We start from the raw sequence: 17,828 nt of genomic DNA on the forward strand, positions 1-17,828 counted from the left end.
ATGTAAAATTAGTTGTTTGAAATTGATTCCCTGGCAATGGCGCCAAAAACTTGGTGCACAATACCATGGTCTAAACATAACTTTACAACTTCGCGCAACTAACCAGCAAGTGCACTGGGTCGTCCAAGTAATAAACCTTACGTGAGTAAGGGTCGATCCCACGGAGATTGTTGGTATGAAGCAAGCTATGATCATCTTGCAAATCTCAGTTAGGCAGATAATAATTGATTGTAGAGTTTTAGCATAATAATAATAAATAAACAGAAAATAAAGATAGAAATACTTATGTAAATCATTGGTGAGAATTTCAGATAAGCGTATAGAGATGCTTTCGTCCCTCTCAACCTCTGCTTTCCTGCTGTCTTCATCCAATCCTTCCTACTCCTTTCCATGGCAAGTTATATGTTAGGCATCACCGTTGTCAATGGCCACCTGTCCTCTCAGTGAAAATGGTCCAATGCGCTATCACTGCATGGCTAATCATCTGTCGGTTCTCGATCATACTGGAATAGGATCCATTGATCCTTTTGCGTCTGTCACTATGCCCAGCACTCGCGAGTTTGAAGCTCGTCACAGTCATTCAATCCCTGAATCCTACTCGGAATACCACAGACAAGGTTTAGACTTTCCGGATTCTCAAGAATGGCCGTCCATGGGTTCTAACTTATACCACAAAGACACTAATAACTCGGACTCGGTCCCCTGTATTAGATATCCAAGAGATATCCATTCTAGCTTGTTTGCATGTAGAACGGAAGTGTTTGTCAGGCACGCGTTCATAAGCGAGAATGATGATGAGCATCACATAATCATCACATTCATCATGTTCTTGGGTGCGAATGAATATCTTAGAAGCGGAATAAGCTTAAATTGAATAGAAAAACAGTAGTACTTTGCATTAATTTATGAGGAACAGCAGAGCTCCACACCTTAATCTATGGTGTGTAGAAACTCTACCGTTGAAAATACATAAGTGATGAAGGTCCAGGCATGGCCGAATGGCCAGCCCCCATGATCTAAGAACTAAACGTCCAGAGATGAACTCCAGATCATAAGATATTCAAAAGATATAAATACAATAGTAAAAATTCCTATTTATACTAAACTAGTTACTAGGGTTTACAGAAATAAGTAAATGATGTAGAAATCCACTTCCGGGGCCCACTTGATGTGTGCTTGGGCTGAGCATGAAGCTTTCACGTGGAGAGGTCATTCTTGGAGTTGAACGCCAGTTTGTAACGTGTGTTCTGGCGTTTAACTCCACTTTGCAACTTGTTTATGGCATTTGACTCTAGAATGCAGCATGGAACTGGCGTTCAACACCAGTTTGCATCGTCTAAACTCGGGCAAAGTATGGACTATTATATATTGCTGGAAAGCCCTGGATGTCTATTTTCCAACGCAATTGAGAGCGTGCCATTTGGAGTTTTGTAGTTCTAGAAAATCCACTTTGAGTGCAGGAAGGTCAGAATCCAACAGCATCTGCAGTCCTTCTTCAACCTCAGAATCTGATTTTTGCTCAGGTCCCTTAATTTTAGTCAGAAAATACCTGAAATCACAGAAAAACATACAAACTCAGTAAAGTCTAGAAATGTGATTTTTAATTAAAAACTAATAAAAATATACTACGAACTAACTAAATCATACTAAAAACCATGTAAAAACAATGCCAAAAAGCGTATAAATTATCCGCTCATCACCAGGCCAGTGCCGTCGAGCCCCAGCTATATCTACCCAAGTCGTCCAACGATGCCAAATAAGGAAACCAGCGAAGGTAGACCTGGTTTGCGTTCTTGTCTGCAAACAGCTGAGAGGACAACAACATCGGAATATAAGCACGCGCGTATATACGCACGGTCTCCTCACTAGCATCTGCTGGGAGAACCCGAAACCTCTCATGGAACCATGTGTAGCACACTGTCATATGCCTGACTTTATTCTACGGAGGTAACTCCCCAAACAACTCGCGAAACCACACCTATGCCGGTCTTCCATTTTCCAACAGGTTCTCAAACTCAGTCAGGCACCCACTAGCGGGCTCCCCATCGATTGACAAACCCAGCTGATATGCCACATCTTGCAAAGTGATAGTGCACTCCCCAAAGGGCATGTGAAAGGTATGCGTCTCAGGACGCCACCTCTCAATGAATGCGCTAAGTAGAGGCTCATCAACCAAGAACCACTGACTGTTCAGCCTAGCCAAGTGATACAAGCCCGCTGTCTCCAGATACGGTATAATCCGGTCGTGTAAAGGCATATTCTATTGTCTCCTAACACCGCTAATAACCCTAGTAGGCTGCAAAATGTGGGTAACAAAATCCCTCAACATACGACCAATACTAATAACATCAAATATAATTTAGAAAAAATTATTACATACCGACATTGATTTTCTATTTTCTCTAATGATAGTAATAACAATAAAGAAACAATAGGAATAATAACAATACCAACAGAAATAATTCTACTAACAATAACAATAATTATAATATTGATAGCTCCCAATACTAGTAAAAATAAAAATAATAATAACAACTACCATTATCATAATAGTAATAAAAATAATAATAGTAATAATGGTACTACTACTAGCAACTCATTATAATAATAAAAATATAAGTAATAAAATAATAATAATAATAATAATAATAATAATAATAATAATTAACCTCTTCGTCGATGTATCCAGCCACGTGGGCAATGCCATTTAGCCGGTATAAGCGAGCTTCATTCTCCATGAATCCACCACCCAAATCTCACCAAAACCTTCAAATCTCTCCCTCAAACTCTCTGAACCACCAAGGTATAACTCACTTTGATTTGGCACAAATGATCCGTGATGACTACCCACAAATTCTATATTTATACTACCTAACATGTAAATCGTGGTAGCCAGGGGGTTTACGTACATGACTTCTTCTTCATAAACTGTGGAGACCAAACACGGTTTATGTTAGCTTTTTTTTTTAATAAACCGCGAAAAACAATTACGTCCTAACCTCCAACGATTTATGTAAAAATTTAAAACCGTGGTAGACTTTCACAGATTACATAATAATAAAAATGCACATGCAGATAACCAATTTCTAAATCATGTATATAGATAAAGAATTCACTTAATTAATTTATTTTAGTACATTGCCCTAATATTAATATTATTGTTGGAAATGTTCACGTTTCATGAGATCATAGCCAATACTTAAGCGCGCAATGGTGCTTCTCGGCGTGTTGTCAAAAGGACATTGTGCATGCTTAAAAACAAATTAACTTACAAAACACTAAAAAGGTCTACATCTCCTTAGATCAGAGCAAACCTATACTTTGTGCCAATCATAATCGTAGAAGTATATAATAATTATATTAATTTTATTAACAAATAGCCATTTATATTTAGGGAAATGCTAAATTTATTTAAATCTTACCAACCAAGAACTTAACTACAGTTGCACCTATGGCTGTAAGTTTTTCTTTTGTGAAATGAATTGAACTAAAGCTAGCGTTTGTTTTCGGAGACAGGACATAGTGATATAGACAACGAATATTTAAAATGTATTTGGATACATTGTCTCCAAGACACTATTTTATATTTTTGTGTTTACTTTTCTACAAAAGACAATGATGGATACGAAATTTAAAAAAGTGGACACGGACTTTTTTATCAAAATTTTTTTTCCTTTATATCTATAGATATTTTTTATTATTCTACTATTATCTCTTCTTATTTTTCCTAATTTTAGCTTCTTCTCTACATCATAGTTCTTTCTCTGCATTCTTCTCTCAGATACTCTCTTTTTTTTGTAGGCATGCTATATTAATAGAGACTTAATTCATTTTTCTACTTTATGTTACTTTATTTATTTTTAATTTTGTTACTTTGATACCATTTTTATCTTATTGGTTCATAGACCAATTCTTCTTGTAATTTTCTGTACTCCTACATACTCTTATTTTTTATTAAATTAATTTGTACTTGATGTAAAAAATTTAGAATCACGTGACTATTTTAGTCATTTCACATAATATCTTAATTTTATCCATATCTATCCAAACATAATACAAAATATTACATTAGTGTCTTGTCCATCGTATCCAACACAATACACAAAAAATAATTTTTAGTGCTCCATTCTATTATCTCTGTCTTAGTGTCATGTCATGTCTTGTCTTACCCCTATAGTCTGTTATTTACTAATTCAAGTGAGTTACATCCTTTCAGTATTAACCTACATGTTTTAAATAAGGTTTTCATGCATTTAATCTAATTTACATTACACAAATGAAAACCTATATGTGTAAACTATAAACCTCAACAATCATAACACCACCAGCACCAAAAAGATTTGATCTGAGAAGACACACAAACCATTAAATCAAACCTAATTAGATTATGGACTTGAAATCTCAGGTCAATATATATGATAAATATCATTGAACATTTTTATCATATAACAGATTATTGCGTTCTCAACAAGCCAGAAAATGATGCTTGTGAATATGAAAGCTCAGAAGTTGAATTAATCAATGCTTCCCAAGCTCTAGCACCAGGAATAAATTTTTTTGCAGCAATTTTCTTCACCAGTTCAAGTGCTTCAGTAATCAAACCCTTTTGGCACATCTGAACTATGATATCATCAAATGCAGAAGATCTTGGATAAAAACACTTCTCCAACATTTCCTCAAGCAAAACACAAGCTTCTTGAATCTCATCTTTACCAACAAAACCATCAAGAATGATCCTATATGTATGCAAGTTCATCTCAATACCCTTCAATCTCATCTCTTTCACTAATCCTCTAACCTTACTTAAATCATCAGCCATAAATAATGCACCCAATAAAGTATTGTAAGTAACAACATTTGGTTCGCAACCTAAGTCTTCCATAGAAGCAACAATCTTAAGTGCGTCGTCTAAATTATTCTGCTTACATAAACCATTTATATACACATTATAAGTATAAACATCAGGGATTATCCCCAGTACCAGCATTTCTTCAAAGAGTTCATCTAGCTTCACATAATCACCTTCTTTTACAGTTCCATTCATAACAATGGTGTAACAAACACTGTCCGGCTTGATTCCATCTTTTTTCATCTGATTCAGAATCTCAAAAGCATCCATAACCTTCCCTTCCTTCACCAAGAACCTCATCAAATTTGTATAATCCATTACACCAGGTGAAAATCCTAGTTTCTTCATATCACCCCAAACAACCAAAGCATCTGTGCCAGTCAAATCGCTTTGTTTGCACATTGAAGATATTATCGAAGAACATATCTCCGCATCCAAACTAAACCCATCATGAATCATAATTTTCATCATCTTAACAGCATAACCCACCATCTTCATCCCACACAGTGCCTTAATCAAAACCCGAAACGTGGATTCCTCGAAGCGAACGCTCATGTGCTGGCTCTTCAGCAGTACATTCGGCACCATCCCAATCCACTTGGGCCTCCTACAGAGCAATGAAAGCAACAGGTTCAATGATCGAACAGTTGGTGTGCACCTGAACCTTGGGATCCTGTAAAACAAATCAAGAGCATATTGGACCATACCAACATGACAATAGAATCCAATAAGGTGCATTAACATAAACTCGGGTGTTTCAAAACTCTCCATGTTCTCAATGTGGTCAAGAACAGGTGGAATATCTTGAAAATGGGAGTGTTGTGTTAAGGTTTTGATGAGAAAAAAGTAAGCCTTTGGCGTTGGGTCACAGCTATAAGACTTGAAAGAGTCAATAAGGGTAGAAAGAAGAAATGGGTGGTTGTTGTTGGAACCCAATTCAAGTGTTGCTCTTTTGAGAGTTTCCATGGCTTGTTCTTCAGCAAAATTGTGGTGCCATGAAGTTTTGTAAGGAGAATGTGGCCATTTTCTGAACTTTCTGAGGTACTTGTTTGCACGCTTGGATAAATGGTTTCTTACCATTTTCTTGAATTTGATTGGAGAAACAGAAGTTGTAGAAGGAAGAAGGCTCCGAATTCAATGGCGTTCAAATGTTTTGTTCCATTATTAACTAATGTGTTGACTTTTTTAGCAATCTACTATATAACTTAATAGAACGAAAATTGTAGCAGATCATGGATGACGTGTCCTCTCCTAAGGCAAAGGGTATCTCATATTCCCTCCATCCTTCCTTATTCCTCCATTCAGCTACCTGTCCCATTTAGGATATATTTATATTCATATAGCTCACATGGCTTGCTTTGTGCGCATTTATGCGTATTGTGGAACTAGCATGTATAACATGTTGAATATATGACCAGAGTTTTGACCGCTTGACTCACAGCTGCAAACAAGAACAGCAAACAAGATGGATTCAAGAACAGGAAACAATCAATTACACAATAAGGCTATTCTTCTGAGACATGTAAAGAAAATGCATCGATCACTCCATAGTACTCATTATTTTGCAATGCTAGAAGCTTATTAAAAAGTTAAAAGGGAATAAATAGGAGTACTTGAAAAAAATTATCCAATAATAAATATAATTACTCAATAACTTAGATAGAGATTTATGCTAATTGCTAAATAACTAAGAGACTTGTGCTAATTTCCCAACAGAAAATTTCTTCGCCAAGCTGTGAGGTTAAATTGATTGATGATTTGTGAGGCAGGGCAGGGAGAGTAGTAAGCAATATGATATTCATGAGAATGCCAAAAACCAGGGACAACTAATATCATAGGGCAATGGAATTGAATAAAACTATCAAGTATCAGCAAAGTCTAATCATGCACAAACAAATTAAGGCTCTATTTGAGCAGCACAGATCACAAATATTAATCACGTTCTGCTGAATTGAATAATGGTTAATCACACACTGTTTCACACCTCACAAAGAAGCAAAACCAGAACTAACCCATATTCTTAACATACCCAATCAACAATATTCAGTTGCTCGCACCTGCGTCAGCGGCTCCTACCTCCCCGCCTCTGAAGACATCGTTTCTCTTCTTCTTCTTTCTGTTTGCGCAGACAGTGGAGAAATCGAAAACCAAAAAGGAAAAAACAGAATCAAAATGAGAAATGAAGTAATGAACTAACCCATATACAAGGAATTAGCTGAGAGCCCCAGAACCGGAATCGAAAGAAAACAAACGTTCCGTGGGCCACCTAATAAGAAATTAAACATGACATTCACTCCAATAAATTAAACATGACATTCACTATCTCATCACCCTTCTCCTTAGTATCCACCATCAATAATGTCTCTAGTAGAAAATCAAAATAAAGTTCACAAAAATTCATCATCTAAAATCATGAATGTAGAGGGGGATGCATCAATTCCATTGACACTTCTTCATGAATTTCACCAATGTCATCATCAAATCTAATACCGAGAGATATGGATTACAAGAAACTATATGACGATTCAAATGAGAAGTCCCGTAACTATTCTTGGTTTTCGGGTTCCTCCCAATTTCGTATTCATGATTACAAAAGTTGCATGCATCATGCATCCCTTTCAATACCATCTCTATCTTTTCCAATCTTCTTAAAAAACCTCCAAACATTAGAATTTTTGCCAGAATCAACACTTGAAAGTTGAACAAGAGTCTTAGAAACAATCTCATCATTCATGTTTATAAATTTCCTAATCATATTTAGATAATCTCATCAAAACACCATTTATAAATATTTTGAACTGCTGCTACTTTCATAATAAAGAAACAAAAATAAACAAACAAACAAACGCAAAAGAGGTCATCTACATTCAACACAAACCATAATCGGGAACTGGGGATTAAGCAATAAAAATAAAGCATAAAAACTTCCAATAATATGTATTAAAATTCTACAAGGTTCTTGATTTGTTAATAACTAGAACTAGAAAGGATACATTACATTATACTAGATTACCAGTTCAAACTACAACAAGCATGAAAAGAATTATTATCTGATAAGAGGAATCTTCAAGAGATGAATAAGACCCACAATTTTTATCACTGAAAAGAACCAAACTTTGGAGTAAAGTTTCAATCTCGATCCTTCCATTCAACATTCAACACAAAAGGAGTCATCTACATTCAACACAAACCATCATGGGGAATTGGGGATTAAGCAATAAAACTAAACATGAATTATAAACCAAACCACGAGAGGGATTGTAAAGTGTATCTATAAAACAGAAAAAATACATAGAAACAAAGCAAACACCATTACTATTAAAAAAGTAAAAATTCGTGAATGCAAGAAACAGAAGAGAGGCAAAGCAAGTAACGAAGCAGACTCGAATCGTGAAGTGAGCAATGGAGAAAATTGAAGGTGAGTGGAAGTGACTGACCTCAGAGACTGGTAATCTGTGTCTCCAGAATCAGAATCAGCACCACCACCGCGTCGTCCACTGATTATGTCTTCTCCGGCAGAAATGGCGAGTTGGCGACAAATCGAGAATGCACAACAACTCCAATGCACAGGCACAGCAACTCCGACGAGAGTGAAAGGATGCACAGCGACTTCTAGTCTTCAACGAATCAGACGAAGAGTCGAAGACGATGCACAGCGCAGCAACTTCCAAATTTTTTTAGGGCTTTTGGGACCAGCCCTATCTCTGTTTTTTGGGGGGCTTATTAGAATCATGCCTTGTAAAATGTGTTTTTGTAGTTTTAGGACTGTGGGCTAAAATTAAGTTGAAGGATTTAGAACCAATCATAGAATCTTGGACTCAATTGACAGTTTGATACCACTATTTTCGGGGATTGGAATTTCTGCCGTTCTGGGTCTGTGTAGAAGAAGATTGTTAGGGCTAATTTTGTTGTATATTGAAAAAATTTTGGTATAATACTCAATTATTAAATTTTATGGTATTTTTAAAAATTGTGGGAGCAGGACAATATAGGGATGGCAAAATTTTCCGAGACGCGGGGATCCTTGCGGGGACTGCCCCGAATGGGGATCCGATTGTGGAGAATTTTTTCCGCGGGGATGGGAATGGGGGACAAAATTTTCCCGAAGCAAGCGCGGGGAACCGAGCGAGGATCCCCGCCCCGTCTCCGCTATTCCCCGAAATTTATGAATTCCCTGAATTATCTTTAATAGTTTATTTCTCATATATATTTTTTAGTCATTTCTCACACAGACATATATATAGAAACCTAAAACTCCTAATCTTTATTTGCATAACCCTTCTTCAATTCAGAGATCCCTAAGGTTGTCTATACTCTATCAAACCTCTCTGCAGCCGTCCCCTCGTCACCCTTCTCACCGCATCGTCACACCTCACTGTGCCATTACCCTTACCGTGTTGTAATTTCTATTTGCGGCGTTCTTTTTTGTAACTCTGCCGTCGTGTCCATTCTCCTCTCTGTTGTCGCGTCTCCCACCTCGTCCACTGTTTTGTCCTTTGGCTCGTCGTTGCGTTCCCCATTGCGTTATTTCGAAAGAAGTCATCATCGTGTCATTTAGATTTTTTATATAAAATCTTACAGTTTTTGTATAAGATAGATACTTGCAGCTCTATTCATATGGAAATTAATAATTAGTTAGAACTATTATGTAGATGGGGAATGGGGTCCCCGCGGGGAATGGGGATGGGGAGCAATATTTCCCCACGGCGGGGAATGGGGCGGGGATGGGGAGCAAATCTGAGGGCGGGGATGGGGAGCAGGGAGGCATCCCCCGCCCCCGTCCTGCCCCATTGACATCCCTAGGACAATACGTTAATATACAATACAAGAGAGAGTATTGTCAATACAAAGGGACGTACTATTCTGCTCCCACAATTTTAAAAAACACCATAAAATCTAATAATTGAGTATTACTCCAAAATTATACCAATATATAAAAAATAAACGGATTGTTAGTTCTCCGAACAAAAAAAAAGAAGAAAAAGAAAAAGAAGAAGAAGAATAGAAGATAGTTAATTGTAATTTTAAATTTTTTAAATATTATTTTAAAAATCTAACTTTTTAAAATCCAATTAAAGGAATCTAATTCACATAAATGATTTTGATGCAGTGATTAAATATATTGTAACTAAGACGATGCCATTATTTATGCAACATAAGGTCAACAATAACAATAATAAAGCTGTCCCACTAAGTGGGGTCGATTTAGGGATGGCAACAGGTCCCATGGGGGCGGGACATGCCCCCCGCCCCCAATATCTGTCCCCGTCCCTGTCCCGTCCTCATGACGGGTAACGGGGACTTGTATTCGGCGGGAACCTTGGGTCTCTACTGATATTTGCGGATTTTTGTAAAAATTAATAAAAATTAAAAAAAATTAGAAAAAATCAAAAATAATCCTCAATTGTCATTACAAAAATAATATACATAGTCTTTAAAGACTTAAATAGCAATAACAACAAACATAAACATCCAAACATATCTATAAACAACCAAATATTATATAAACAACCAACCATATTCATAAACAATCAAATAAAATTCATGACATCATAAAAACATAATTACACCATCTCAATCTTCCTTTCATCCTGTAATGGTAGTGATGATAGATTCCGACTTACTTGAATCCTACAGCGACAAGAAAACAATTTAAAGTTAAAATCATATAATAACTCAATGAGTCAATAATATAAAAACATAGTGTGTTATATGTAATTTAATAGTTTACTTACGTCAACATCTCCTTCAATGTTATGAATTGTGTAGCACTCAAATCCTATGTTAGTTGTGGTGCCAAGTTCATTCCAAAGCCAATCTTGATTACACATTAGAGCCTCTAATGTGTCCAGATGCAACCTACTACGATGTGGCGTAACAAATCGACCACCCGTAATAAATGAAGATTCAGAGGCAATGGTAGAGATAGGAATCGCCAAAAAATCCCTAGCAATAGCTTGCAAAGTAGAAAACTTCGCTCCATTTGACTTCCACCAATTTAAGATATCAAAATTATGTTCAGTTTGTGGTACCGGTCTCTCTTCAAGATAATAATCTAACTCACTCTTTGTATTAATAAATGTGGATTCCTCACTTACATGTGCAGCAAAATCAGCTTGCCAATCTTCATGACTGAACTTCCTCCCCTTTGAACTTGAAGGAATTGATGGTGGTGGCAGCATATCTAATTGAGCAGCTTGGTCTCTCTCTCTTCCCTTTGTTGCATATTCTAAAACTAAATCTTGCACTACCCTTTTCACTTGACCAATTACAACACATGCCTCCATCTCTCCATATATTTTACGAAAAAAGAAATTCAATAAATACATCTCGTACCTAGGATCCAAAAGAGTCCCAATAGCCATAACTGTATTAATCACATCCCAATACTTTTCAAACTTAGTTATCATACTAGTAGCCATCATTTCAATTATCTCATTTCCACAATTTTTCCACTCCATCAAAGCCAACTTAATCACACAAACCTTAGAAAAATAAAGATTTGATGTAGGATAAGTTGTTCCAGAAAATAATTTAGTCATATAAAAAAATACCCTCAATCTTTGAAAAATCTCATCCGGCATATCCCAATCCTTTTCACTAGGCAAAGATTTATATTGACTCTCACACAATGACAATCTTTCAAATACATCTCTATACATAATTGCAACTTCAAGCATCAAAATGTTGAATTCCACCTAGTTTTACAATTAAGACAAAGATTTTTTGTGTAGGGTATTTTAAGTTGCGCACGTGTTTCCTTAAATTTTTCTTCTCTTTTAGGTGTTGCAGTCTAATAATGAACACTATCCCTCACCCTTTTAATAACATGTGAAATAAGTTGTAACCCATCCTTGACAATCAAATTTAATATATGCGCAGAACATCGCATGTGAAATCATTTACCCTCCAAGATAAAGTTTCTATTTGACATTTTAGTCAAAATATTCTCAATCATAACGTCATTAGTACTGCAATTATCAACAGTCAAAGTGGATACCTTCCTATCAAGATTCCAATCCATCAAACAATCCACAAGAACCTCTAAAAGTACCTCAGCCGTGTGGGGAGCCGGCACATATATAAACCTGTAATGATAAGTTAGTACAATTATAAACAAGACAGCTTTGCAATTATATAAACATTCGGAAGAATCTATAATAATAATATTATTACCTCACAAGACGGCTTTGTAATTTCCAAGAATCATCAATGTAATGAGCCTTGATAGCCATATAACCTTTGTTTTGGTTGCTTGCTGTCCACATATCAGTCGTAATTGCAACTTGACTTTTATTACGCTCAAGGACATTCATTGTCTTCGATCTCTCATCATTGTAAAGCTTCAAGATGTCACTTTTTAAAGTATTGCGAGTAATCACCTTGAAGAGAGGTTGCAATGCATTGCAAAATCGTCGAAACCCAATGTGGTCCACAATAGATAGCGGATACTCATGAAGACAAACCATAACTGATAACTCTTTCCTTGCATTTTCTTGGTCGAAGGTATATGCACCAACCACAACTGTTTTTCCACTAGTTGTTGGAGTTGTTTTCATCATACATTGTCTTATATCTCTAGTGGTGCGGAGCTTGCAGCTTTTGAAGTGATCACATAAGTGCGAAGTGCCTTATTTTAGGTCACCAAGTAGCTTCGACTTGCAATAATTGCATTCAGCCTTTAATTTTCCCTTGATTTCCACAATCTTGAAGTGATTCCACACTTCGGAGGTTAACTTCCTCTTTCGAACACCACTTGTAGAGTTTGTCGTTCCTTCATTAGTAGTTGCGGTATCCGTTGGGGGTTTTTGAGGTTGAGATTGAGGAGCCTCTTGTGTAGTTTGAATATTAGTGCCTATAGGTTCTTCCGATGGAGTACTCTTCTTAAGAGTATTACTCAATACATTCGAAGAAGACATTCTATAAATCATGAAATATAAATCATGAATCAAAATCACATTAATCCAATGTATAAATCAGAAAATTCAGAATCAAATCAACTCTAATTCAGAACTCAGAACCTAATTACCCTAAATCAAAAATTCAGAATCAAATCAACCCTAATTAGAAATCAGAATTAGAAAATTCAGAACTCAGAACCTAATTACCCTAATTCAAAAATTCAGAATCAAATCAACCCTAAATAGAAATCAGAATCAGAAAATTCAAAACTCAGAACCTAATTACCCTAATTCAAAAATTCAGAATCAAATCAACCCTAAATAGAAATTAGAATAAGAAAATTCAAAACTCAGAACCTAATTACCCTAATTCAAAAATTCAGAATCAAATCAACCCTAAATATAAATCAGAATCAGTAATCAAAATCATATCAACCTAACTCAGAAATATAAATTACAAAACCAAAAATTCATAATCGGAATCAGATTAACCTAACTTCAGATTAACTTAATATTAACTCAGAAATATTAATCAGAATCAAATTCATATCAACCTAACTCAGAAATATAAATTACACAACCAGAAATTCATAGTCAAAAATTCATTAACCTAATCAGAAATTCAAAAATTCAGAAATTCATTAACCTAATAAAAAATTCACAAATTCAAAACTTAGAAATCCAAAAATTCAAAACAAAGAAATTCAGATTAATTGGAATCTCATTAATTCAAAACACAGAAATTTCTTACCCTAATTCAGAAATCTAAATTCAAAAAAGGAGATGGAAGACTAGCGAAGACCAAGGCTAACTTACCTGAACCTGACGGAGAAAAGGGGAAGACAACCGGCGATGCGAAGAGCAGAAGATGACGACCCGCGACAAGTCTGCTGCCACCAGGAGAAGACGACGACGTTGATGAGTCTGCTGCGACCAAGAGAAGAAGACGACGTTGCCGGAGCTCGCAACGGTGAGCTCGACTGCCTCGACACCTTCAGTGAGCGACCGAGCCACTCAGGGGGTCTGGGGTGGGAGGCGGTGCTGAGGGACCATAGGGTGGAAGGTGGCGAGCGACGGTCGGCGGTGAGCGGGAAGGAGCCAGGAGGGGCTGAGGGTTTGAGGAGGAGTGGAGAGTTTCAGTTCAATTCTCGTTCTCTGTCTCTCTGAAGCAGGGGAATGTGACGGCTAGGGTCAGGACGTTAGGTTATGTTCAAATGGCTGATGGTTCACATATTATATATATATATCAGGGCATTTTTTTCTTTTCACACAAACGGGGATTTAACGGGTCCCTACAGGGCAGGGATCTCTACCCCTGCCCCCGCCCCGTTTATTATACAGGGCCTCGTCCCCCGTCCCTGCGGATAGAAATTACCCCCCATACCTGCTCCCTGATGGGTAAATCCCCGCAGGTACCTGCCCCGCCGGGGATTTTTGCCATACCTAGGTCGACTACATGGATCAAACGACGTCATTGAGCTCTATCATGTATTGTGTTTATAGAAATACCGTTTACATGTAGATCTCATTTGACCACCTCATGAATGGTCTTCCTAGGTCTTCCTCTGCCTTTTACCCATTGTCTATCTTCCATCTCATCTATCCTCCTGATTGGGTGCTCTGTCGTTCTTCTTCTCACATGTCCAAACCACTTAAAACGTGATTCTACCATCTTTTTCACAATAGGTGATACTCCAACTCTTTCTTTTATATATTCGTTCTTTATTCCATCCAATCGCGTATGACTTTCAGCACCTACAATGCACACAAATGATGGCAACATTTGATTGGATGTACAACATTTTTTTTAACGAAGTTAGGAAAGGTCATGCAATAATTACGTGAACTAGAAAAAATAAATTCAACATTAATTTAACTAGCATATATTAACACCCTTCAACTATTGTGTTTGGTTCATGGTAGCGGAACCTAACTAGGGCAGCAGCTCAAATTAATTCATAAAATCACCAACAAGCAAACATTAATACTCATGGAAGTTAGTTAACGCTATCAAAGTTTTCAACAAATAGGGACCCTAAACATTACACACAACACACACTAGTCTGATTTAAATATTCGATACCTTTACTTCCCAATCTGTTGGTTCTGGTGCCACCTCTTTAGCACCTTTCATAGTCTGACTTTGGGTCGTTCCAATTATTGGCTCCCAGTTGGCTTGTGTCTCCTCTTCATCCTCGGATCTAATCCTAGTTTTATTTAATTCTGCTTTGCCATGATCATCGAATCAGATATTTGGGAATGAGTCACCCTTAAGATAGGAAAATTCAACCACATTCATTAAGTTAAAAATAGATTCTAACACTAATTGGCTTTTATGTATAATAAAAGATCTCCAACTAACCTTATAACCACCATACTCCGTGTTGACCATAGGTGCCCTCTTTGCCTCGGTACACCGCCTCTTTGTATGACCAGTCTTCCTACAGTTAGTGCACTTCCTCTTCTTATCCTTCTGTCGTCTCGAACTAGGGGTTCCCTTAGTACAGACCACTACGGGATCCTTAACATCTGCATCTGGCTTTAATGTTGTTGGAAGCACACCAGGCCTACACCTTACTTCAAGCTCACAGCACAGGAACCTTATAACTCTCATGGCCTTCTTAAACAGAGATTCATTTTTTACCCCCACAAAAAGCATCCATTGGGCAATTGTGTGTAGGGCGCCATGTCTCAACAAAAACCCTATATCACCCAAATTTTCATTTTTTTGTTGTACTCGTTGATGACCTTTGCATTCTTCCTCCATCTTTTAAGTATAAGTCCATTTGGAATGGTCATTAAATGTTCATGTTTCATGACAAAGAACATATGCTGGCATGGAAACCCTTCTTTCTCCTAGAAACCACACCAGTAAACTATCTTGCTTCTGCTTGAATCAAACAAGGTGATGACATTGGTATTAAGATTGCCATATACCTCGGTTGTGTATACCATGGTTGTAGATACCATTTCTTTACTAACAAAATTAACAGTCTCAACCACATCGATCTGCTTCTTAACTTGTGTAGATAGATGAAGCACACTTTTCTATGGAGTCAAGGCATGTTGTCATCACGGGCACACTGTACATAGAATTGAATTGTGCTACCAACTCGTTGTTTCTATATTCACGAACAAGTAACTCTAGATTTTGAACAAGTTCAAGTATGGTGTGCCTTGAGTAAAGAGACTTTTTCACATGAGAGTTAATTCCCTCGCATCAGGAGGTTGTGCGAAAACCTGCATAAAACTTTTCATGCAGGTATGCACTCGCCTACATCTTCCTCTTCTCATACATCTACATTGCCCAGCACGTATCTCTAAACCCAAACACATTTGCAGCTTTCCCCCATTCATGCTCAAAGTCCACAATCTCTATCTTCGCATAGAGCCACTTTGAGAACAAGTCACGAAACATCTGCTCATTTGCATTGGTCATCACATTCTTCTGCAAGTGTCATGCATATAGCCAATGGGTGGCTTTAGAAAACATTGCCAAACTACTGCAATCATCGACTCATCCCCATTAGTAACCACAATGAAGGGCATTTTATGACACATCACCTCTAATAGATTCTCTAACATCCATTTGTATGAGGCAATTGTCTCGTCCAACACCAACCTAAACCCAAAAATTGTTGTTTGCTTGTGATTGTTGGCGCCTGAGAAAATGATAAGTAGCATGTTGTACTTGTTTTCTTATAAGTTGAATCAAATGCAACATCCCCAAAGTGTTAAAATTAACCCTGTTGGCTCCATTAGCCCAAAACAAATTTGCTAGCATACCATCCTCCGTTAAATTGTACCATGCCATTAACATTGGATCAGCTGCTAGCTTACCTTGCAAAAAAAATATCGCAGCATTTGTGTCACCATCAACAACCTTTGCATGCTTTGTACGATCGATGTAAATGTACGCGTCCTTTTTGTGAAGCCCAACAAAGAATACTCACCAATAATACCAGTCATGTACCCCAATATCTTTGATGTTGGCAATCCACAGACATGCATTCCATCCATGTGAGCCTTTCTAGAGCTAGAGATCCCCCCGAAATTTCGGAATCATATGGACCATCCCCTTAGGTGTCAACTCATGGTTATGTTCGAGTATAACTTTTCGAACCTTCCAAATTAAACTACCCCTTATTCAAGTATATAGACAATAGGGCCTGACAATTTGTCCGTGTCTCCGGCCTATAGGATCTCCTCCGGTCTAATTTATTGTAGTGTTTTTCGTCCCTCAACCTTACCCTATTGCCAATGAGAAAGTTTTGGTATTCTCTTTCTCATCATTACATTCCATATGAAAAATTACACTGTCATTAACAATTTTATAACAAGTAACATTACCACAACAATCAATGGTAAAAAAATTGTTAATTAATAATTTATACTTCATATAATTTATCAAACCTTCATTCATACGTGAACAAATTATTACTACAATGATTTCTTATAATTTGCTTACCATATATTTCATATTGTATAATTTATAAAAGTAATTAACCTAAATACCGTCATTTAATTTCAAAGTTTTCAAGCTTCACAAATAGATACAATCAAGTTTTTTTTATTAAAATATAGATTTATCTAACTATAGGATACTTGCAAAAAATTATTTTTAACAATCTCATTTACAAACATTACACCATCCTAGACAGCCATATTTAATTTTACAAATTAATATGCAATTAATACCAACTCAAGAACTCAAGTTAAGAATATATTAAATGCAATCAATTACATTTAACATATTAATTTCAACTATCAAAGTAAAAAATAATATGCATCCACATATTACATTAATAATCAACGTCATAAGCTATTAAGATCAATGTTTAGCAGTAAGAATTTTTTATCCTCCAAATTTCTATTATATTCCTCACCTATCAACCTTATCCACCACATTAAAAGAATTTAATTCACCTTTTGACTTGTTTTAGTATACTCAATCACTAGCCTTCACACATGAAGCCCATTACCTTTGACACACCCACATTGTATAACATAAACAAATTCATTGTCACATTATAATTTCCGATAAACCCTAAATCACACACAAAATAATAATCAACATC

The 17,828-nt window shown here is 36.6% G+C and overlaps 2 protein-coding genes across 8 annotated transcripts; both read right to left on the minus strand.

Moving 5' to 3' along the window:
* Positions 1-4,365: 4,365 nt before the first annotated feature.
* On the minus strand, positions 4,366-8,808 carry LOC112743769 (pentatricopeptide repeat-containing protein At2g38420, mitochondrial). 7 transcript variants are annotated; one of them, XM_072214648.1, is made up of 4 exons: positions 8,287-8,730; positions 6,907-6,965; positions 5,927-6,290; positions 4,366-5,522 (listed from the first exon to the last, which is right to left on the minus strand). In XM_072214648.1, the coding sequence occupies exon 4, from the start codon at positions 5,435-5,437 to the stop codon at positions 4,454-4,456; it is 984 nt and encodes a 327-aa protein (XP_072070749.1). In that variant the 5' UTR covers positions 5,438-5,522; positions 5,927-6,290; positions 6,907-6,965; positions 8,287-8,730; the 3' UTR covers positions 4,366-4,453. The 7 variants fall into 7 exon arrangements, with proteins under 7 accessions (XP_072070749.1, XP_029148062.1, XP_072070748.1 ...); XM_029292229.2 differs by having other exon boundaries at positions 6,879-6,965; XM_072214647.1 differs by having other exon boundaries at positions 6,879-8,023.
* On the minus strand, positions 6,218-12,408 carry LOC140178684 (zinc finger BED domain-containing protein RICESLEEPER 2-like). Its single transcript, XM_072215906.1, has 7 exons — positions 12,026-12,408; positions 11,850-11,937; positions 11,404-11,547; positions 10,581-11,319; positions 10,474-10,480; positions 8,287-8,466; positions 6,218-6,290 (listed from the first exon to the last, which is right to left on the minus strand). Exons 1-7 carry the CDS (start codon positions 12,406-12,408, stop codon positions 6,218-6,220), a joined length of 1,614 nt encoding a protein of 537 aa, XP_072072007.1.
* Positions 12,409-17,828: the final 5,420 nt, after the last annotated feature.

The sequence above is a fragment of the Arachis hypogaea genome, chromosome 14 (genome assembly GCF_003086295.3).
Source record: "Arachis hypogaea cultivar Tifrunner chromosome 14, arahy.Tifrunner.gnm2.J5K5, whole genome shotgun sequence".
NCBI lineage: Eukaryota > Viridiplantae > Streptophyta > Magnoliopsida > Fabales > Fabaceae > Arachis > Arachis hypogaea.

What these genes read in the sequence shown, in the direction of transcription:
- LOC112743769 (XM_025793102.3), bottom strand. Translation starts at nt 5,929, where the DNA reads ATGGTAAGAAACCATTTATCCAAGCGTGCAAACAAGTACCTCAGAAAG.
- LOC140178684 (XM_072215906.1), bottom strand. Translation starts at nt 12,408, where the DNA reads ATGAAAACAACTCCAACAACTAGTGGAAAAACAGTTGTGGTTGGTGCA. An exon ending in TTACAAAGCCGTCTTGTGAG is followed by an intron (nt 11,938 to 12,025) that starts GTAATAATATTA and finishes TTATCATTACAG; the next exon opens with GTTTATATATGTGCCGGCTC. An exon ending in ACAGATTACCAGTCTCTGAG is followed by an intron (nt 6,291 to 8,286) that starts GTCAGTCACTTC and finishes TCTTGTTTGCAG; the next exon opens with CTGTGAGTCAAGCGGTCAAA.